Raw genomic sequence first — 23998 nt, forward strand, 5'->3', positions numbered from 1 at the left:
AAAGAAGTTACAACCTTTGGAAGTAATGCGGCTTGGTCCTTAGCACCAATTTGTCTGGGAAGAAGGAGGTATACGGTTGCTGGACAGAAAGTGCAGGTAGCTCACTCATGCGACGAGCAGACGGAACTACAAAGAGGAACGCTCTTAAATGTCAGCAATCTCACGGACCAGCCATGCACAGCCTTGAATGAAGTGCAAATTAGGAATGTAAGAACCAGATTAAAGACCCACTGGGTCATCAATAAGGGTTTTGACAAACATTTATACCAGCCCTTTCAAAAACTGCATCACAAAAGATAACTTAGACAAAGATTGCTTATCAGGCAACCGCACAAACGCCGGTAAGTCTGACAAGTAAACTTTAACTGTTGCCACAGAAAGGCCTTGCTGGGCTAGAGACAAGGAAGAAAGATGAACATCCAACAACTGGTCTTTTATGTGTTAACCTCATCCGTGCTGCCCCGATTTACCGCCGGTGCTGGGCCCTAATGAAAACGTGCGTGGTCATGACGGAACGGTTCCGTCATGAGCACAGCTCGACCGATGCTCATGACGGAACCGTTCCGTCATGAGCATCGAAAGGGTTAAAGAACACTTCAACAAACTTCTCCCAATCTCCAGCGAACATGGATTTGATGGAGGGATGTCTGGCTGCCAGAATGATATTGACTACCTTGGGAGGGAGGTCAAAAGCAGTCAACTATCGCACCTCAATGTCCAAGCATGGAGATGTAAGATGTGCAAAACCCTGTCCTGTTGTTGCAAAAGGTTTTCCTGAAGAGACAGTCATATCAGAGGATTGATGCTTATGTCAAGAAGTTTAAGGTGCCACAGTATTCTGGCACAATCCGGAGTCACTAAAATGACTAGGATCAGGTTGTTTCTGAACTTCTTCAGAACTTTGGAAAGGAGAGGAGGGAAGGGGTACAGGATTCTTGAGCTCCAGTCCAACCAGAAGGCATCTCCGAGGAAGACGCCTTCTGAGGGCAAGAGTGCTTGGGAACTCTAGAGCGCAAAGTTTTGGCACTGCTCATTCTTAGCTGTGAAAAAAAGATCGAGACAGGACTTTCCAAATTGCTGGTGGGTGCCCTGTATCATCTTGAAGTGCAGCTGCCTTTCATTAGCCACAAGGCAATGCCACTCTGGTTTGTGTGTGCTAGCATTTTAAGATCCTACTAAGTGTTATACAATGAGGGAGATGCCCTAACGAGTCAGCCAGTTTGAGGCATTTAGGCACAGGACACCTTACCCTCACCTCGCACTGCTTGTTGCAGTACCACATGGTGCTGGTGTTGTGTGGCAGAACCTGCACTGCTCCCTCTTGATAGATGAGATGAAAGCCTTTAGCGCAAAGTGAATTGCCTGCAAATACAACAGGTAGATGTGGAACTGGGTCTCCAGTGGAAACACCACCAGAGTTCTCTGACGTACACCTCCCAATCCAGCAACTATAAGGCAGTTCTGGGTAATGTATGGAGAGGGATGTGCTGAGGTCCAACTGTAGTCTGTAACCACCACTGCATATCGATCGCAGTCTTCTCCAATATGGGGATGGAATCTGGGCAGCTCCATAGGTGCTGAGACCACCGAGACTTCAGATCCCAGTGTAAAGACTGTATGTGCCAGTTGGCACAGTTCACTAGCAGGATGTAGGAGACCAAAACGTCTAACAGCTTCACTCACTGAGACCTAAGTTAAAGGTTGAAACATTGTGATCATAGGCTGAATACCCTGGACTCACTGAAATGTAGGGTAGATTCAAGACAGGAGCATGTCCAGGATGGCTCCAATGAAAATGCATCAATGTGAAGACCGGTGTATTTTGGGCACATTGATGGTAAATTCCAGGGATGTCAACAGGTTGGTCATTGTCTTGAGGTGGTTTATGACCATATAAGGTGAGTCCGCCATTAGTAATGAGTCATCAAGGTATGGGAAAACTGGTATTCCCAACCTCCTCTGATAGGAAGTGTAGGAAGGTGGAATCTGACTATATGGTTACCCCCACGTTTTGCCTGGTGTTTTGCTGGTTTTCGACTTAGTTGGACTGGGATCCTGCTATTCAGGGCCCCAGTCTATCTGCTTTCTCTATAAAATGGATTCTATGCACTTTAGGTACATACCAGGTTGGTTACTGGATCACCCTTGTGAGCCCCTGTATAAGGTACCTTAGGTATCCACGGTATAGGAACCCCAGAGGCCTACCGGGGCTGCAGCATGTATTGTGCCACCCCTGGTTAGTCTTCAAAACTGACACCACAGGCCTGCACTTGCAGCCTGGGTAAGGTGGTGTAAGCACCCCTTACTTAGATATAGTATACCTATATCTACCTTATATATAGACACATAGTAACCTATAATGCCCTAGCATGAGCTGAGCCCCTCTGCAGCTTTCGGAACCATCTCCTTATAGCTGTTCTATGATATAGCTATACCATATACTCTTAAGTGCATTATAATCCTCGCGGTTAATGCTAACTTTGGTTTGGCTTTATCAAAACATGTTGTGTAAGGTGTCAAACACTTTGGAATACTACCCCCCGCCAGTTCTGGCGGCGGGGGTAGCATTCCACCTTTCTAGAGGGAGAACACATGTAGTTACTGGTTTACCCGGTTAAAGTTAAACAGAGCCCTGGCATCACAAAATGGATGCTGCTGCCACAGACACGAGACTGCCCTCCTGTTGCTGGACGAAACTCTGGCAGGGGAGGCCTGGACAATAGGTTTCCTGTCCAGGGAGGTGCTAGCACATCCCCAGACAGGCTTTAGTGTATTGGGGCAGGGTGGGTTGCATTCAGTGAATGCTTTTCAGACACTGCCTGGGGCACACAAGGTGCTCCATGCATTTCTCAGTTCAAACAGGTTGCTGGGGCACTCAGCCCCAGCTCTGGTGCGAAGCTGGACAAAGGGTAAGGGGTGTAACCACCCCCTCCCCAGGTCCACCCATAGGAGGGACCTTAGAGTTAGCCCAACCCTTAAACTTACTATAAGTATAGAACCCCAGTCCCTAGGACTTTAGATTACCCTGGACGAAACTCTGCAACATATATCTTGGACCTTCGACATTCCACATTGACTGGAAAAAGGAAGAAATCTCCCTTGTGGTCAAGGAGTGACCATCCTGTTCAAACAGGCACCAACTGCATCTTTGCCCGTCTGCATTTTCGAGGCTCCCGCCGGATCCCGAAGGATCTGCGACACAGGTCACAGACTTCCAGACATTTCTGAAGCTGACCCGAGCTCCCAGCAAAGCTGAGACCCGTAGCTGACACGAGAGACGTAGGACCGGAACTCCTGGACATCCTGCATCTTTGCAACTGCACCTACTTCCCGAGGTATCCCGAAGTTGTGCATTGGGGTATTTGAAGCGACTGCCCCAAGCACCTTTTGCACCGAAGCTCAGAGGCCTACACTCCACAAGTGTCCCGTGGGCCCGCTTTGTGCATTTCCGCTCGAGGCCCCTTCGCAGTTCCTAGTCCGTTGGCTAGCGAGCCCCCACGAAGGGCCATATTTGATTTCTTGAGCTTTCCTGGTTGTTCCAGACTTGCTCCCACTTCTCTCCAAAGGAGGAGTCCCTCAGACCTTGCTGGTCTACACTGATGCCAATCTTGTCATCTTGCGTGGATTGCTGTTGCCAAGGCTTGTTGGGTCCAATCCGGATTCCGACACCGCATCCTTCATGGAACAGCTCGAATCCAGCTCCTGGTCGTCGCCAACGCCTCCTGGGCCTCTTGGCTGAAGAGTCAAGCTTCACCTCTTTCACCTGAAATCACCCGACATCGGTTGGCATCTTCTCCTCGCCATCCTGGTCACTGGCTAGTGACCCAGACTCTGTCCCCTCTGCTTTCAGGTTCCTTGTATTATACTTTTACCTCTGACCTCATAAAGAGTCCAGAGGGGTTATGTTTAGAATAAATACATATATATTTGATATATACCTTGTGTGGTGTGCTTTTATTTGATCATTCAAGTGATTATAATTGGTAAAACAACTTGCTTAACTCGCCTCCAAGTCTTAGCCTGAAGGCTACTCTCCACAGCTACCAAAGGATAGCTTTCTAGAAGGTTGACTTTAAAACCTACCATCAATAAGGGTCGTTTGGACTGGTGCAAGGTGCCCACTAGAGTAGTGGACATCATATACCAGGGCAACTTCCCACAGGTAGCAACCACCACCATCACTTTCGGGTACACCCGAGGGTCACCGGTGAGGCTTAAGGGAAGCATGGAGAACTGAAAATGCTTGTGGCATACCTGAAATTCGCAGGTAGTATCTGTAGGTTTGCTGAACATAGGTGTGAAAATGGGCATCCTCCTTATCCAATGCCCCCATCTAGTTGCCTTGGCTACTCAGGCTGAAGGGTGCATCTTGAACTTGTCCTTCTTGAGGAAGAAGTTCAGGGCCTAAGGTCTAGAATTGGACAAAGGCCTCTGTCCTGCTTTGTATCAGAAAGTATCAGAAGTAGCACCAGTTCCGCTCTCTGGTGCCAGTGCCCTCTATAGCTCTTTTCTTTAAGAGCGCTTGAACTTCTTTCAGAGAATGGGTAAGTGGTCCTCAAGAAGCTGTTGTGATGTAGGCGACATATCTGGAGGAGTGGAGAGAAAGGGCAGGCCAGAGTAGTGTTGGACAATTTGAAGCACTCATTTGTCTGATGTGATGCTGTGCCGCCTGTGGAGACAAAAACCTAATCGGCCTCCAACCAGGCCGCCGTCTGTCACTGAGGGTAAGCTGAAGGGGATTTGCAGCAGGGGGAGGGACAGGGAATTCGGTAGGTCATTGCCCATGGAAGTTGAATGCTGTTGGCTGGATCTCCGACTTCGAACATGACAGGACTCGGAGGTCTCTGAAACCCTCTTCTGAGATCGCAAAAGGGGCAATAATATAGGGGAATCTATTGTTCGGGCAGTGGGTGCAAGGCCAAGAAAGTGAGCTGTTACTTTGCGTTCTTTGAAGCACTCTTTAGCCGAGCCTGCCTTGTATACAAAGAGATGGTGTAAGAAAGTGCCCTTTTTTGCATGGTTGCCCCCACTTTTTGCCAAACTGCTGATGGACTTTGTCAAGAACCCAGGGTACACTCGGTCAAACAGGTGCCCAGGGTCTACTTTCTTTCCCTAAACTGCATTAAAAACAAAACCGCATTGGCACTCTTTGTCCACAGATCAGTCCCTTGTAAATGGTACCACAGGTGCCAAGGGCACTGTGGCCATGGAAGTCCTCTAAGGGCTGCAGCACTTATTGTGCCGCTCTTCGAGACCCTGCACCTTTACACATACTTCCATTGCAGGCTGCGTGTTTTCGAATAGAAAAAAGTGAAGAGTCGACATGGCACACATCCCTGTGTACCATGCCTACAACCCACTGCCCTGGCATAGATCAGCCACCCCTCTAGCTGGGTGCCCTGTACCAGTGGTGAGGCTACAGGTGCATGAGCCCTGTACCCCTAAAGTGTCTAAGGCAATTCTTAGACATTGTAAGTGCAGTAATTCCATTAAGAGTATATGGTGCTGGGAGTTTGTCATTGCGAATGGCACAGCATCATAATGGCTTTAATGAAAACTGGGAAGTTTGGTATCAAACTTCTCAGCACATAAACCCACACTGATGCCAGTGTGGGATTTAATGAAAAATGCACTCAGTAGGTATCTTAGAGATGCCCCCTCAAAAAGGACCTAACACTAGTGTCCAGTCTGAGAGCTGTTTGCCAGCTGCCACCACCAGATATGTTTCTGGACCACTGGTTTGAGAGTCTGCTGCTCTCCTGGGTCTGAAACAATGCACATCTTGGGACGAGGTGCCAAGCCTCCACCCCCAGGATGGGCAGGGTCCACGAAGGGGAAGCTTCAAAGGCTTGCCGCCTTTGTGAGCTACCCCAGCCCTTTGCTGCGTCCAGCAACTGGCTCCCACTGGTTCTGACCCCCACTTTTGGCAGGAGAATCGGCTGGAAAACTAAGTGAGGAAGGGAGGTGCGCCCACCTTTCCCAACCCCACCCCTCAGGTGGGGGAGGAGAGGTGAAGCACAACTCTCAGTCCATGCCATCTTGCAGATGGGGGGACCCAGCTAACCAGAGTGAGGCATATGCCCCCCTCCTACTGGAGGGTGGCCTAATAGGAAGTATACCCTCCCCAAGGAAGGGACCCATTGGTCCCAACCTATACGTACCAGTAACACCCCAAAATCTAGAATTTATGGGCAACCTTGAACCTTTATTTATTTATTTATTTATATTATTATATAGCGCCTGAATCAATCCCGGCAGGGATATCTCTGCGCTTGCGCTCCTAGAGGAAAGGCTCCAACATGATCATGTACTGTTAGCAAGTGTTTCTTAAGACTGAGTGAATAGATACGTTTTAAGATTTTTCCTGAAGGATTCTAGATTGGTGAGTTGCTTCAGTGTGGGGGGAAGTGAATTCCATAGAACTGGGCCTTTATAGGAAAGGGCACGGCCACCTTGTCTAGTTCTTCTAAATCTTGGGACCTGAAGTAATTGGTGACTGCTAGAACGTAAAGGGCGCCCTGGAGTGTATGGTACAAACTTTTCCTTCAAGTATCTGGGTCCCGAGCCAAACAGACATTTATGTATTGTACAACACGTCTTAAATTCTATACATTGCCTTATTGGCAACCAGTGAAGCTGGTGTAGAAGAGGACGAGAGGGGGTTCTGGGTTGAGCATTGAGGACCAGCCTCGCCACAGTATTCTGGACCACTTGCAATTTTTTTAGTTGTTCCTCATTGGCTGCAATTAGCAAACCATTGCAGTAGTCCATCCTACTAATTACTAACGTCTGGACTAATGTTTTCCTATAGTTATCGGGCAAGAATGGAAAGACACGCCGTAACATCCCGATAACGCGGAAACATGCTCCTGTAACTTGATTGATGTGTTCTTTGAGCAGGAGTGTTTGATCCAGACGTACTCCAAGATTTTTGATAACTTGTTTCGGGCTGGGGACAGGTCCCAACTCCAAGGGCCACCAATCTGGGGACCATAGGAGAGTAGCCCCACCAAACAGCATGACTTCCGTCTTGGTCACATTACATTGGAGGCAATTTCGTGCCATCCAGTCTGACACTGCTCTCAACCCATCTGCAAAAGATTTTTGAATTGCGGGCGTGAGGGTCTGGAAGGGGAATAGGAGTTGGGTGTCGTCGGCGTACGACACCGGGGTGAACCCGTATTTTCTTACAATGTCCGCCAAGGGGGCCACGTACACGTTAAAAAGCGTGGGGCTTAGACATGAGCCATGTGGCACTCCCTTGGTGAGCTCCCTTAGAATGGAATTATGGGAGCCCAACTTGACTCCTTGTAGACGACCCGAAAGAAAGCTTTCCAACCAGGACAGAGCTGTGCCTCCTATGCCCACCTCCCTCAAATGACCGAGAAGTATTTCATGTGACACCGTGTCGAAGGCAGCGGATAAATCTAACAGCACCAGAATCGTTGATCCCCCTCCGTCCAGTGACATCCTGATGTTATCGGTCACTGAGATGAGGGCCGACTCGGTGCTGTGATTGGGCCTGAAACCAGATTGAGAATGGTCCAGGCCCTCCGCTGCCTCGATGTAATTTGACAAATGGGTGTTCACATGCCTCTCGGTCATTTTGCTAAGGTATGGCAGGAGGGAGATGGGTCGGAGGTTGGAAAGGTCTGTCCATGGAAGCGCGGCATTCTTCCGGATAGGGTTCACCACCGCTTTTTTCCATTCCCCGGGCACGTGTCCTTCCCTGAGAGAGTGGTTAATGTTATCTTGGATTTGTGGTCCAAGAAGAGTACTCAGGGGGACCATCATTTTTGCTGGTAGGAAGTCGTCAGGAGATCCTGACTTTATGTGGCTGATGAGGGATGGGAGGTCTGATTCACCAACTAGAGGAAAGGTTGTCAAGGAGACATTTCTTTGTGTAGATGAGGAGATGGAAGTGCAAGTACAACTTTGATTGCCGGGAGCCTTCATAATTTTCTCATATATCAATTTGATTTTGTTTTCGAAAAACAGAGAAATGTTATCGCATAAGGATTGGGAGAAGTCATCTGGCCCGTCACAGGCTGTCGGTTTTACAAATGCTTGTAATATTTTGTATAATTCCTTAGAGGAATTACCTGCCTCTGCAAGTTGCTGTATAAGACTATTCTTCCGCGCCATCTTTATGTTTTTGTAATAATTAGACTGGGCTTCACGATGTGCTCTACCATTTTCTTCTGTGCGAGCTTTCCTCCATTTTTTCTCTATCTTCCTACAACCCTGCTTCTCTACTCTCAATGCTTCAGTGTACCATTTTTCTTGTTTGCTCACAGGAAATTGTTTATGCAGCTTTAGGGGGGCAAGTTTATCTATTGCTGCGGTCATGGAATCATTGAATTTAGCTAGGGCACCTTCTACATCATCTGTGGACATAAAGTTAGGCCTTATCCAGACCCTCTGTAAGTCCTCCACCGTCACCCTGTGCCACTGTCGACGCCATACTGGTGGGAGAGTGTTCTTTTTAGGGCGTTTATCCTCTTCCAACAAACAGAATTCCAGCAAGAAATGATCTGACCAATCTAGCTGGATGGTGGATTGGCACAGAATTTTCGTGCAGTTTGAGAAATGCAGGTCTAGAGAATGGCCTCCTTTATGTGTGGATCCATTGTTTTGCAACTCCAGACCTAGGGTGGCCAAGTTAGCAAGTAAGGACTTAGTTTCAGGAAGCTCTAAATTATCTATTTGAGTGTTAAAATCGCCAAGGAGCAAAAAATCTTTGTTGGCTCTAAGGTGAGGAGCTAAGAGCTCCAGAAGAGAAAGAGTAAAACCTGAACTAGATCTTGGTGGGCGATAAACTAACGCTCCTTTCCAGGATGCTCTAGTAGTAGTAATGACTCTAAAAAAAATTTATTTCAAATTGTGGACAACATTCTTGTTCTAAAACAGTAACTTTTAAGTTATCTTTGTATACGATGGCTATTCCACCGCCTACTTTCTCTGGACGATCCATATTTAAAAACGTATACCCTTGGGGGACCCCTAGAGCTATAGCAGGTATTGTGTGGGGTTTGAGCGAGGTCTCAGTAAAAAAAATCCAGATCGGGTTGTGAAGAATGTACCAAATCCCATATTTGTAATTGGTGTTTGGGCATAGAGCGAACATTTAAAAGTAAGCACTTTATCCCTTTTATTGGTACATTTGTTACGGTGTTTACCTTACTAATGATATTGGAATGAGATGTTTGTAAATGGCATTTAAGACAGGAAAAAGGGCCCTCAGGGTATGGCCATTTATCAGTAACACAATCGGGCAGTGAAGGTTGTCTAAGGTTTAATACATTTTGGGCAGAATACCCGATTATGGATTTCTCCATAGAAGAACTATCAGAGCCCGTGGCCCCTGGTCCCATTCTTTAGCGGACGGGCGCAGACGGGCTACTCTTTGGCTCCTCTTAGGCGATCTCTTAGATGATCCACTGCGCGCGACCGCTGCGCGCTCGAAATGGAAGAAGGGCTTTATGTCCCTCGCCCTTGTGTAAGCTAGAGAGCTAACCGCTCGCAGACCGGAAGTGAGTCTGGCTCTCGCCTGTCTGCCCTCCGCTCAACGGTGCTAGTCACCGAGTCGGAACGAGGCGTGCAGGCAGATGATCGAGCCCAGACTCCTTGGGGAGTATCAGTGCTAATCAGTATTTAAAATGACAATTAAACAAAGTAGTAGCGTTTTGCTTTTAAAATATTTCAGTTTAAAAATATGGCACGATAATACTAACAATAAATGCAGTCATGCAGCCTTGCACATAGCCGTAGCGCTAACCAGTTCGAAAAAGCGGAAAGGGGAGACTCTGCCACCGTCCCTACCTTTGCCTCCTCAGACAAAAATGGACAAGAAGGACTGAAGAACCTGTGCTGAAACTCAGAAGAGGATGCCGCCCACTGACTTGGCCCTAGCCCTTCTGGCCTCTCCCCACCTTGAACCAGCTCCAGCGAAATCCTGGTGTATCTTGCAGCCAGAAATCCTGAGGGCCGGACCTGCCTTCCAAGTCAAAGACTTTCTTTCCCATGAGCACCGGATTTGCTCACTCACAGACTCTGGCCCCAGCCAAAACCGCGAGTCTGCACCACTCTGCACCTGACACCTAACACCACGAGGAGGTCTCCCCGGCGATCCGGACCTGCTCCCACAACATTGTGGCCTGCGCGTCAGCAGCCACCAACTGGAGGCCCCCTATCCTTCAGCCGCCCTAGTGCCGCTGAGGTTGCTTTGAGAGTGCATCCTTGACCCTTGGGGAACCCTGGTTCTAATCCCAGACTACCAACTTCCACAACCAAGTACTATCCTGTATACCGATAACCACAATTTCTCTATAGGAGTACGCTGACTGTTTTTTCTTGAATATCGTTCCAAGTGCAGAGTTGGTTTTGTAGGAGAAAATGAAAAACTGCAAATAACTAAATGCTGCTTTTTGCTTACCTTTTCTCCTCTAGGACATGCACCAGTGTGATATATAGGCATATCAAACTGAGCAGAAAAAAGTAATCCATAAAGTATTTAGTAAAGTAATCAAAAGTAATCTAACAGTAATTTCCACTGTATTGAAAAGATTTACAAACCTGTAACAAAGATATTTTCATTCAGCTTGCTTATATTGTTCAACCTGCCTTGAAAAGTACAATTTACACTTACCTGAACCAAGCTTGCTTGTTTCTAGAAAATAAATATAGCTAAATAATATTTTTTATACAAACAAATTGGTCTGAGTTTAGTTTTTAAGTGTGTGACATGATTTTCTGCCTAAGTGTGTACAACAAATGCTTAACACTACCCTCTGCTCGCCCACACTACAACAAATAGAGAGTAAGTTGCTATCTACTTTTACCTCTGCCTACCTTTGGGGTTTCACTTGACTTTGTGCACACTATACCTCATTTTGGTATAGTGTATACAGATCCAGATCAGTCCTATCATATGGCATGTCAATGAGGAATTGTTAGATATCTCTGGAAAAACATGTTCTTATACATGCAAGACGCTGAAGCATCACGTGGGTATCAACTACCCTACCAAGACAGACAGTAGTGTGCAGGCCCGATCTGATTATGTTCTTTGCTGGGTCTTGACCATCCTGGATTATTTGTTTATAGCTTGGCACAAAGTTTGTTTGGGACTGCAGGCAAGATATTGCTCATGATGTCTCGCAAAGCGTGCATGTAACACTCTGAGGAGGCAACTCGAATTGGCAGATCAAAGGGCACGGATGGCGGAGGATGGCATCCTTTTCTTGAATGCCGCCATACATTTCAACTCTTGATCTGACAAGCTGATTGGAAATGCATTCGGGTTGAGGTGGCTGGTGAAAGACTGACCCAGTAGCCTGTCTGGTGTTGGATGCTGCAGAAGGAAATACGATTCTCACCAGAGTTAGTCTGTGCATTCAGACTACTTGTCTTTTAAAGAGGGGACAAGATCATGGTTTTGCCATGGTGCCCAAGAGGATGTCTGAGAGGGCTTTGTTGAATGGGAGCAGTGCTTATGAAGAGGTCTTCCTTTGCTGCAGGACTTCAGTGAGAACATTTGTTTTAACCTTCACTGAGGTAATCTGGGCATCAAGAACATCTGCTGTTCTTTTATTCACCATGGCGAAAGAAACAAATTACTCCTTAGAGAGGTCAGGTGGGGAATTAAGTCCTATCTCTGTATAGGTGTCAAGGCCACTGGCCTTCTTTAAGTCCAGAAATAAATTCTCATTATAGTGGAGATTCATCATCACCTTCATCCTGTTGCTCCGGATATAACAATCAATGTGGCAAAGGAAGTGTAGCACAATCAAATGCCGTGGAATAGGTCGACTTTTATCAGAGTTGTGGTGGATTTGCTAGCAAGTCTAAAAGGGCTATGTTTTTGTTCTTTGGCAACAGCAGCGCTGGCTCCAGGTAATCTGGCATGGTATTCTGTACGGGAGAAGAAGTCAGAATAGGCATCTGCCCTAAAGTTGGACAGACCCCTGAGTGGGGGTGAGAGGAAATGTTGGGAGTTGGGGATGGATCTGCAGCTGGTATTCCGACTAGAGACCTCTGTGGATTCATGGGGCCTGAAGGCGCGCCAGAAGATTTGGAAAATTTGCAGCATATCCTCTTTGCAGGCCTGAATCTGCTGTGGTGTCAAACTTGGGCTGGATTGGGACTGCTAAGGGCGAACAAGTCCATGTGACGTCTCCGGACACGAGTGGCGGGAAGAAGGAGAGTCATGTTTTGATGTCATGTGTGTTGTCTTTTTTGACTTACCTGAAGCCTTGGAGTCGAGTAAAGATCTCTCTCAGGAGCGATCTTGGGACCGAGAATGTGTCCATGTCCCCAACTTAGACAGGACTTTCAAGCTTTTCTATGGTGCTCCTTGACAAAGATTTGCCTTACGGTCCCTGATGGACTTTAGGTTTATACAAGCGCATTTGTCACATGGCTTCGAGTGGTGTGGGAGCGGAGACACGAGAGACAGAACTCATGCAGCTCCATCACTGACATCTATTTGTTACATTCCCTACAGGGAAAAGACATACTGCACACTGGTAAAATTCTTTAGGAAAATGTTTTTTATCAAGTGCCAGAAATAAGATGAAAAGTGCTTTGGATCTGTATCAGAAGGCACAGAAAGAAAGGGACTGAATTCGACCTATGGAGGTTGCGGTCACTTAAGGGGCAGTGAGGCTGATATGGAGCCGCACAATGCCACTGATTGGCTCAAAAGGGAATTGCTGAGAAAAATATACAGATCCAGTCTGGCGCTTAGGGGGTATTCACAAGGTGAGAAAAATGCAGCTGGACATACCCATGAAAATCATTACTTTCTTTGACTATTATCATCTATTGCATTTTGCCTCTGCAACCAAATTAGAGGCTTCTTGAAGAGATCCACAACTTAGTAAACTGTTAATTAAAGTGTATTCAAGAAGTATGTGCTAAGAGAATACCCATGCCTGAGATCCTGAGAAATAGTCATTATTGTTAGGTAGGATTGATCAACAATTTATCTTCTTATAAGTAAGAACACCTCACATTCAGTGACACTTTACCTCATGTGGTATGTCCTTTGGACAAGGTAGGCGCTGCCCCCGATCCAGGAGCTCAATCAGTCTCACCACTGTCATCTGCCCCTGCGTGACCCCAATCATCTCCATGAATTTCTATAGATTGTGAGAAAGAGGGGAGCCAGTTCATTAAAAGCTGTAAACATACAACCACTCTCTTTTATGCTTCGAAACAAGAATCAAATTTCTTAGTCTCTTATGCTCATAATCTGCTCACTGTCCACACCATTGCACTCATTTTAGCACCCCAGAGCCAAAGCGTCACTAAAGTGTGTTCTCACTCTAGCACCAACTAAAGAGTCACGTATCTTTCAAAATGTTGACATATCAGGGAAACCTTTGCTGCATTGTTTTTTGTCGAGTTTTATATAGTGCAAACTAGACCTGAGAAGACATTGAGTATCAGAACACTTTACATGAACACCAGTTTCGTTACATGAGGACACATTCATTTTTTGTTAGACACGGGGAGATTAAGTGATTTGCGCAGAACCACAGGATGTTGAGCGTCGTTGCCGAGACTCGAACTCAGTTCCCCAGCTTCGAGGTCAACCGCTCTAGCTGGAAGGCTACATCCTCTCCCAAGTCTAACTACATCCTCTCTTTTGAGACTAACTCTGCAATTCATAGCCCTTACACATGCCACTTGCATTTCTTCCCTTAAGACACAAACATTTTATTTTACGAGTATGAATACAAAGCTGAAATCTATATTATCTTAAACATTTTTTTTTTAAAAAAAAGACTTTGTAAGTGTGAAAAGTCCCTAACACTACAGTGTTTGCAAATAAATTAACATACACATCTCTATTCTTTTCGTGAAGATTGCTTACCTAGCGGTAACAATGTTTCAGCGAATGCTACATTACTCTTGCAGTGTAACAGAACTCTGAAAAGTCACCAGGTATGAGATACAAAAACTGATATATCTTATAACAAGAATGTGTGCCAGAGAATTTTGTATTTATCAAAGAAAAGCCAATTTGTGCAAACCGGTACTGCCAACATTAGTTCATTTGTGTGCCCCCTGATGAACTTAATTTGAGGATGACTAGAAAAGAGTAGAGAGTTGAGGGTGCAGTTTTTCAATTTTTATAATCCGGGACCCATAGATGGAAAAAATGGGGCTCTCAGTGAATTAGACGAAAAACTTACACATGAGGCTGAGCAAAAGAAGGGGGGGGGGGGGTTCCAATTACAATAGTACTGGGCGATTTTAATTGTCACCTCTGCCCAGTTCTGCTTCAGGACCATCCATATTGGGACGCTTGCGCCTTTAATGAGGGGCCTCATTGGGAACATAATCAGGAGGGCACACAATTAAATGCAATGATAGAAGCCCATTCATTAGCACATACGATGGACCTAATAACCCCAGAGGTAGAGGGGACATACGTACCAACCTTCAAAGGCAGAGGGAGTTCTACCATAATAGACTACATAATAATATCCTCCTTTGCCAAAAATAGAATTGTGATGGCTAAAACTAAATGGAGCCCCTTTAGTGACCATAACCCTCTCGTTCTGGAAATAAGACACACCTGTGGGGCGGGCAAACCCAAAGGTGGGGGGGGGGGAATTAGCCTCCAAACAACAGATCAGGGAAGGCGACTTAAGTGGGCAAGGGTAGACTCTCAAGAGTTTTATAAATCTCTTGTCCAGAATGGAAGAAAAGAGATAGGAGACTGTCTGGACCCCCTAAAAGAAGGTCCAGAATTAACGGAATCCTTCATAACCCTTACAAGCATAGTGGATAAAATGCTGGAAGTCAAAGGCCTGAGGAAAGAGCAGAAGAACCCACGCTGGTTCGATGAGAGCTGCTCCAAAGCATTAAGGGATCTAAAAGCCTGTCTTAAAGTTAAACCAAGGAATAAGACAGACGTGGCCACTTGTAGATTAAAATACAGAACTAAAGTAAAAGAGTGGAAGAAGCTGCTTCAAGCAGCAGTGTGGGCAGACCTTAGAGAGGCGGGAGAAAATAGGGATTTTGCAGAATTCTGGAAAATTGTAAATCGGCCCTGTTTTAACGAGAATTCTGCCCCTGTGATTAGTAATAACATCTTCCTAGAGGAATGGGTCAACCACTTCCAAGGGTTATACAACAAATCACACCCAGCAATTCAGGAGGGAGAATGGCAGGGTACGCGGAGTGATAAAATAACCTTCTCGCTAGGGGAGATAACAAATGCAATTAGTGGGTTGACCCCAAACAAGGCCCCTGGTCCGGATGGTACCCCACCGGATCTATATAGAAATAATATAGATCTATGGGCACCAATTTTAACAAGGGTGCTAAATGCAGCCATCAAATCTGGCCTACCACGCTCTTGGGCCACGGCACTGATTGTACCCATATTTAAAAAAGGGTCCAGGGATGACCCTAAGTGCTATAGGCCGATTTCGCTCATTGATGTTTCTGCTAAAATTATGGGGCGAGTGATTTTGAACAGGCTTATGGAGTGGACGGCGGAACATCATATCTTGGCAGAAATACAATACAGGTTTAGGGAGGGTAGATCGACAAGTGACCAGTGCCTAAATTTGTATCTTTTGACAGCTAAGTACACGAAAGCAGGCAGGGGCACGGTCTATATGGCATTCATGGACCTAGCCGCGGCCTTTGACAATGTCAATAGGTCTAAACTATGGACCATGATGCATAACCTAGGGATAGAAGAGGGGCTGATCAATATCCTGAAAGAGCTGCACTGGAACACCACGGCCAAGGTTCGTTTCAGTCCAGAGGGGGGGCGAACTAATCAATTTTTATGTTCAGGGGGAGTAAGACAAGGGTGCATATTAGCCCCTTTTCTTTTCTCCCTTTACATTAATGCCCTAGAGAGTGCCCCCATCGCCCTAGAAGTTGATTCCCCCAAAGTAGGACCGCGTCATGTCCCAGTACTATTGTACGCGGATGACGCGGTCCTGCTGGCCAGGACCCCAAGGGCTTTGCAACTCCTGGTGGACGGATTCGTTAAGTTCATGGGGGACTTGGACTTTTCTGTCAACCTAACAAAATCCTTTGTCATGGTGGCCGGTAAAAAACCTACTAACAAGAGCGTGTTCAAAATTGGGTCACAGACTCTGGGCAAAGTAAAGACCTTCCCCTACTTAGGGATGCTAATGGATGGGGACATGTTATTTAATCACCTGCTTGAGGCCCATTGCACCAAGCTTGTGTCCTCAAATGGGGCTATTTTGAGCTTTGCCCGTAGATTGGGACGCTGGTGCCCAGAACAGATAATGGCATTATATGCCTCAATTAGTACAGCTAAGGCCTTGTATGGTGCTGAGATATGGGGCTTTAGGGACTGTAAGCAACTTCAACAGCATGAAGATAAATTCTTTCGGAGAATCTTAAAAGTCCCGCAAGCCATCCCTGCTGAAATTGCCCATGATGAATTAGGGATGCCATATATTTCTGATATTGTTAAACTAAGGCCAATTATGGCATGGATGAGAACTTGGACTAATCCGGAGGCAGCTCTGACCAGGGAAATAATTACAGACTGCTTACAAAGAGACAAGGCCCTACAAATCCCCTGGTTGAAATATCTGAAAGACTCTTTAACAAGTATTGACCAGGGCCAGCTTTTTAATGATCCCTCCTTGATTGTAAATAGTTGTAGAATTAAGGTAAAAAAATTGCTTTTAGAAAAATATGTCGCTGACAGAAGAAGTTGTGGCCTGGCAAAGAAATCACTAGCAGCCTATGACCTTGTAAGAAATGGAGGGCGAATGGAATCATATCGGTTTCTTATGTATAGCCAAAATGATCGGTTTTTAATGTGCTGTTTTAGGCTCAATTGGTTACCAAATATTTTAGCTTACCCTGCTGGTTTTACCGTATCAATTGAGCAGAAGGGTGCCTGCGGCTGCGATAATAGGTCTCCGCAGGACACCCTTCATTTTGTACTTTTATGTTCATTTTATAGTAACCCCAGACGATTGTTTTTGGTAGACATTTTAAAGAAACAGAAATTCCGCCAAGCAAGAACTGCATTGTTGTTTTTACAGAAAGCCACTGATCCCCACACTCTATGTGCCATTTTAAGCTTTTTAAAAGTAGCAGTAAGATTGAGGAATACAAGAAATGAATTAGTGTTGTAAAATTATACCTGCCCCGTGAATCATATCCTCTCTTCTCTATTGTTGTTTTTAACATGAAAAGTTCAGGAATGAAATGTAATGGAATCTAATGAAATTTTATGTAATGTGCTTTTATGAGGATTTTTTATTCTTCGAAATAAAAATGTACTTACTGACTAGAAAATGCAAAGAGGTAATACAGATTTTAAGTGAAACATTATTAGTACCTGGTAAACAACATCTTTTACTGTAGGATTTTCAGATTCTGAACAATGAAAATCACCATCCACCAAGAATTCATGTTCTCTAACCATACTCTGAGAAGCCTGTGTAAGTGCTAGATAGGTCTCCTGGCATTCCTTTTGTCTAAGTCAAGTAGTGTTAACAGCATGGTACTTGATCTAATAAGATACAAACCATTCATGCTGTGTGAATGTCTCTTCTTTGGCTTACTCATTACTCAAATAAAAAGCTTCATTTACACATGCCAAAATCATATTGTTCCACAAAACAATCCAGGGGAACAGTGCAAAAGACTCCATCCATAATCTCTGGCACAGCACTCTACAGGCCAGGCCACCAAACCACACTCAAAGTACATAAACTGACATAATACTCACCGCAAGAGGGCTCTCACTAGTCTCACAGTATGTCAGAAGTTCATAAAGTGTAACCCCAAAGGACCACATGTCTGAGGCGTAGAAAAATTTACACTCCTTCAGACACTCCACAGCATACCTAAACAAAGATGGGACCAAAACAAACATGTTATGTTATGTTAACTGCGATTTATAAAGTGCCTAAGACTGGCAGGTCTCTAAGCGCTGACAAAGAGTAGCCCTAGCCCACCCCAAATAAGTGAATGTTGGCCCTCGGTCAGCAACTGCATTATGTCCAGGCCTCTTTGAAGAGGAAGGTCTTCAGTTTTTTCCTGAAGGGAAGGAGGGCTTTTTCTGACCGGAGGTGTCCAGGCAGCTTGTTCCACGGCTACGTGATCAAGAATGAGAAGGCTCGTCCCCCTTTAGTCATATTGTTAAACCGTGGGCAGGCCAGCTGGCCTCCCTCGAATGACCGAAGGATGCGGCCGGGGACAAATCTCTCTAGGCGTTACTGGATGTATCCTGGGGCTTGCCCATCTAGGCTTTGTGTGCAATGCATAAGCCCTTGAATCTGGCTTGCTATTTGACGGGGAGCCAGTGTAGCTGTTACAGCTAAGGTGTGGCCCGTGCCCATCTGGGGAGCTTAAAGATCAGCCTAGCTGTGTCATTCATTGCTACTTGCAGTTTGGCTCGCAGCTTTTCCGCTAGTCTCATATATAACGCATTGCCGTAGTCTAGGCAGGACATGATCAGTGCGGTCACAACTGTCCGCAAGGTGGAAAATGAGAGGAGAGGTGATAATTTCCTTAGCTGTCTCAGCAGCCCCATACAGGCCCCAAACACAGAGGCTACTTGGTTAGACAGTGTGAGTTTATCATCTATTTAAATACTAAGGCTATTTACAACTGTAGCTGGAGTCGGAGTGATTCCCAGCTCCTGTGGCCAGAAGCGGTCGGTCCACGGGTTGCTTCTTAAGGTGATGGCTAGGACCTCTGTATTGTCTGGGTTGACTTTAAGTGAGTTGACTGTCATCCCATTGACCACATATCTAAGGATATCTTGCATGCATGCGTTCGCTAGTGGGGTGTTGTCGATTAGTTGTGTATCATCAGCATATTTGAACACCTGGAAATCTATCCGGGACAAGGCACCCACCAGCGGTCTGAGATAGATGTTAAACAGAAGCGGCGATAGTGCCGATCCTTGAGGGACTCCGCAGGTTAGTGACCCTCTTTTGGACACACAGTCGCCCATATGGATCCTTTGAGTCCTGTCTTTCAGGAAGGAGGTGATCCATTGGTGTATCGTCCCGCGGATACCTATGTCCCTGATGCGTGTCAGAAGTTGACCGTGGTTGACCGTGTTGAACGCAGCCGAGAGGTCTAGGAGGACCAGGACACACTTTCTTGCTGTCTGCTGTGAGCCTGATTTCGTCTAACAACGACAGCATCACTAGCTCGGTGCTGTGGTGGGCTCTAAATCCTGTCTGCCTACCCTCAAGTAGCTGATGTTCCACTCTAGATATCGATAGGGTTTTGAGGACGTGCTGTTCCATTATTTTAGCCAGTAAAGGAAGTTGGAATATGGGCCTGTAGTTCTTCATATTGGTGGTGTCAGCTCCCACCTTTTTAGTAGGGAGGTTTCTCTGGCTTCCCTTTCCCGTTTCCAGTGATCGATTGAGCAGGGCGAGGACATCTCCCTCAATCGCTGGGAGGGCCAACTTGAATATCCTTGGTGGACATGGGTCTGCGGGTGAGCCTGACTTAATACGGGTCACAATGTGGGCCAGGGAGTCGTGGTCTAGCCTTGGAAAAGTGGAAATAGGCTCTTTCATGTCACAATGTGGCTCCTCCCTAGCTAAAGAGCTCTGGCTGCTGGGGGTGTTGCGTATGTCTGTTAAGATGTCCTTTACTTTATCTAGGAAGAAGGTCAGGAATCTGTTACAGTGATCCTGGCTGGTGGCTGCTTCCTGCGTCTGCTTTAGACTGAGCTCTTTTAGGATTCTAAAGGTTTCTTTTTTTTTTGTTGTCTGCCTCCATAATCCTGGCCTCGTAGAACTCAGCCTTTCTGGTAAGCAGCTCTTTTTTGTAAGTGGTTGGCTTAGCCCTGTACTCTTTAAGCGTTTTCGGGTCGTAAGACTCAAGCCACGGTCTTTCATGCTTGCATAAGGTCCATTTCTGTTCCCTTAGTTCCTCTGTGAACGAGGGGGCTCCCTTGCCTTTGTTCTTCACTTTTATTTTACGAGCCGGTGCCACCTTGTTGATGGCTACTCTCTGCTGGTTGAAATCCTCTGGCCTAAAACTCCTCAGTGAGTTGTCACGCAGAGCATCCTCTAGGCTATCTGCCTCAATTTTACTCCAGCTACGCACCATTTTCCATTCTGGAGGGGGGAGCAAGGGGCACCTAGCTTGGATGATTTGGAGGCTGATCAGGTAGTGGTCTGACCAACTACAAGGTAGCCTGTGGCTAAGCAGACCAAATGAGGCCTAGGGTGTGCCCCTTCTCGTGGGAGAGCATATCCACGAGCTGCTGCAGCCCCAATGTGGACATGGTTTCCTCTAGCGGCCTGGCCTATGCCTCTCTCTGTCTCTGGTCCCAATGGTAGTTGAAATCACCCACGACCAGGAGTTGCTGATACCGTGAGTGTAGGTAGGTGATTATTTCCGTAAGGTTGTCGATGAACCCGGGGGGTCGATCAAGGGGGACGGTACACCACCATTATTGTCAGACATGAATGCTTGGAGCATTCTTTTGCCACCAAGATTTCGGCGCCTTCTATGTTTTCTCCAGCCAGTTTTTCTATATCTAGCTGTTTATTATAGAGTAGCGCACTCCCCCCCTCTCTTCCCATCCTGCCAGTTATGCCATAGGTCATCGTACTCTAAGGGTAGTGATGCTACCAAGTCCGGCCCTGAGTCGCCATCAAGCCAGGTTTCTGTAATAGCTAGGATGTTGGGGGATTCTTCTTGAAGAAGGGTAAAGATCTCTAGGCAATGTTTCTGAAGTGCGCGTGTGTTAAGTACTAGTGTTTTTTTAGGTACTTACTATTACTAGGACCCTTCGGGATCTGAAGCTGTGCGGCCCTCTCCTTTCCTCCCCCGTGTGTAATAAGCAGTTTTTCTGATCGGAGTATGCCCTCTACCTGTGGCTCCAGGGGAGATCCCTGCTCTCTTGAGCCCTTAGCACTTCCACCGAGTATGACTGGATTAGGCCAGGGGTCGTGACCCCTGGTCCCGTTCGGGTGCAGACGGGCTTGCCTTAGGCGTGCCCGCTGGGCGTGTCCGCTGTGCGCGTCCGCTGTGTGTCTGCTCCAGCGTGCTAATTACCCCGTCCCTCGCCCCTCTTCACTGATCAGCCCTGCAGGCAGCAGCTGACTTCCCCCCTGGCACTACACCGAGCCAGTACAGCATAAGTGGTCAAGAATGCAGCCTCCGTGAATAGAATCAGGTCAGTGCCTCTGTTTCACCATATTAGCACTAGCATCGAATGAAAAAAATTTCAATACATGAAACACCGTTGGTTACAGGTTTTAAAAAAGGGGATTTAAACGATAAGAGCAGGTTTGTTTGTGAAGTTAAAATGTGCACGCACCACCTGGGGTAGCTGTAGCCATTGGATTGGTGCAGAAAATCAGACTTGCTGGTTAGCCAAAAAGAATATATCAGTCAGTAAATTTGAGCAAAAAGGACTTACAGGAAAAAGGAGCGGTGCAAGCTAAATGGGTCTGGCTGGAATGATCGGTTATCTAACTTTCCAAATAGATTTTGAAGTAATACATATTTTCCCCCACATGCACTGCACACATTTAACACAACATTTCATCTTCAAGTCTGCATTACCAGAATACTGGGCTATCTCCATCTTCTCGCACCCGGTAGTATTCATGGCCCTCTGGAATGGCCTTAGCTAGGCCAAAATCCCCAATCTTCACCACATTTTCATTCTCCACCAGCACATTGCGAGCAGCAAGGTCTCTGTGGATGTAGTGCTGGGAGTGCAGATAGGCCATGCCCTACAAAAGGATGAAAAACATTACCTACTAGTAACTACAGCTCATCATCGCTGGGATCGTTGATAACAGTCCTTGATTTTAACTATGTGTCAGGCCCAGAAAAACAAGTTACTTACTTAAGGTAACACTCTTTCTGGTGGATACTCTATCTTACAGCAGATTCCAAACCTTTAGAATACTTCCCAGCTGCCAGACTGGATCAAGAAGATATAAATAGCATTGCTCTGACACGCTGGTAGGTGGCAATGTATGTCTCTGCGATGACCTCGTTCCATCCTGGAAGTGACAATGAAACTGCATATAAGAGGCACCCCTGCAAGTCTATGTCAGTTGCTTGTGTCTGTCCTCGCATCCAGTATTATTGTCAACAGTTGGTCCTAGACATTCATTCAATATATACAAAAAATGGTGATATACTTGCATTTGTTTTCTTCAGTCAGTGTTCGATTAAATCCACTGTAGTTAATATAAAACACAACATATTGGATACATTAGCCCAAATCGTAGATTGATACAGGAAAACACACTTAGAACCAATTTGTCTCACCAAAGTCCGAGAGACTTTCTCATTTAATATTTTTTGAAAAACACAAATATAAAATACAAATATTTACAAATGGGGTTTCACTATCAGATATTATGCACAGAAAAGGGTGAGAATAGGTGCGCATGTGAAAGATCAAGAAGATCTGTGAGAGAAAATGGGATTGTTGATATGAAAGAACACACAGTTGAGCCTGCCCTAACTTAATGGCTTGCAAAAAATGTAATTCTTTCTTGCTGGCATGTGGTTTGATAGTCCTCCGTATTCCTTAATTTGTACAAACGACAAGGGAAAAGGGAGGAGGAAGGGAGAGGGAGAAGCTTCCGTGTTTCCACTGAGGCTGGACGAAGCGATTGAGTGCTTGTCCGTGGAAGACTACTGAATTCCTAACGCCTTTCAAGCAAACTAATCACAGCCGGATTCATTACACGGCTTGAGCGTTACCAAGGAATGCCTCGTGGTGCTATCCACAGCACGGAAACTCCTATTGGTGCAGAGTAACGTTGCACGATTGGCACACCACTGAAGGGTGCCCACTGACATTGGTGTTACTTTACCTGCGTACACATTGACCATACGCCCACCCCCCTCCTTGCCCGGTCCTGATGAAGACCCGCCCCGGAGGAATTCAGCTACCCAGTTCTTTTTTTTGGGGTCGAAACGTCGACAATTCTCCTTTGGAGCCTGCACCTACATGGTCCTGCCCCCCCCCCCCCTCTCCCTTCCTCCTCACTTTCCCCTTATCGTTTGTACAAATTAAGGAATTTGGAGGACTATCAAACCACATGCCAGCAAGAAAGAATTACATTTTTTGCATGCTATTAAGTTAGGGCAGGCTCAACTGTGTGTTCTTTCATATCCACAATCTCATTTTCTCTCACAGATCTTCTTGATCTTTCACATGAGCACTTATTCTCACCCTTTTCTGTGCACAATATCTGATAGTGAAACCCCATTTGTAAATATTTATATTTTATATTTGTGTTTTTCAAAAAATATTAAATGAGGAAGTCTCTCGGACTTTGGTGAGACAAATTGGTTCTAAGTGTGTTTTCCTGTATCAGTCTACGATTTGGGCTAATGTATCCAATATGTTGTGTTTTATATTAACTACAGTGGATGGAATCGAACAGTGACTGAAGAAAACAAATTAACGTATATCACCATTTTTTGTATATATTGAATGAATGTCTAGGACCAACTGTTGACTATAATACTTGATACCCAGGTCCTTTGGCTATAATTGGGTCACTCCCTGTTCTACAATGTCCTCGCATCCAGGGCCCAAAAACAATCAGAGGTATCTATGAGCAGATCTTTAGTTTGAGACTTTTTATATGAAAAGAGACCATTCCACAGAACAAAAGTGTGGGAGGACAGAGAGGATCTTGTAGTTTGACAGAGTATCCACCAGAAAGTGCTACAACAGGTAAGTCACTTCTTCAGAATGATACTTCTAACCACAGATCCCTAACCTTTAGACTAGATATCAAAGCAGCAACTCCCAAGATGGTGGGCCTGTTGAATGGCTCAGGCCAAAATGTCCCACAGAAAGGAATAGACTAAATGCTCTTCTCGTCGGACCTGCCCGTAAAGGCAGCAGTGCTTCATGAACGTGCGCAGTGATGCCCACGTTGGGGCATATGTTAGGGACAGGGGTTCTAGCTCATAAAGTCTCTCCTCCTTTCTCGAAGGGTGAAGCAGAGGA

General features: G+C 45.9%; 1 protein-coding gene across 2 annotated transcripts in view; it reads right to left on the reverse strand.

Annotated features, from left to right (window-relative positions):
- Positions 1-23998, reverse strand: part of TYK2 (tyrosine kinase 2) — an 841948-nt gene that overhangs the window by 63594 nt on the left and 754356 nt on the right. For both annotated transcript variants that reach the window (XM_086959057.1, XM_086959053.1), the window contains exons 21-23: positions 21574-21746; positions 17756-17873; positions 13032-13142 (exon numbers count right to left, since the gene is read on the reverse strand). In XM_086959057.1, the coding sequence (XP_086815183.1) occupies positions 13032-13142; positions 17756-17873; positions 21574-21746 (402 nt within the window). The remainder of the gene's footprint in view (positions 1-13031; positions 13143-17755; positions 17874-21573; positions 21747-23998) is intronic.

Source organism: Lissotriton vulgaris, chromosome 1_1, assembly GCF_964263255.1.
Source record: "Lissotriton vulgaris chromosome 1_1, aLisVul1.2, whole genome shotgun sequence".
In the NCBI taxonomy this organism is placed as follows: domain Eukaryota; kingdom Metazoa; phylum Chordata; class Amphibia; order Caudata; family Salamandridae; genus Lissotriton; species Lissotriton vulgaris.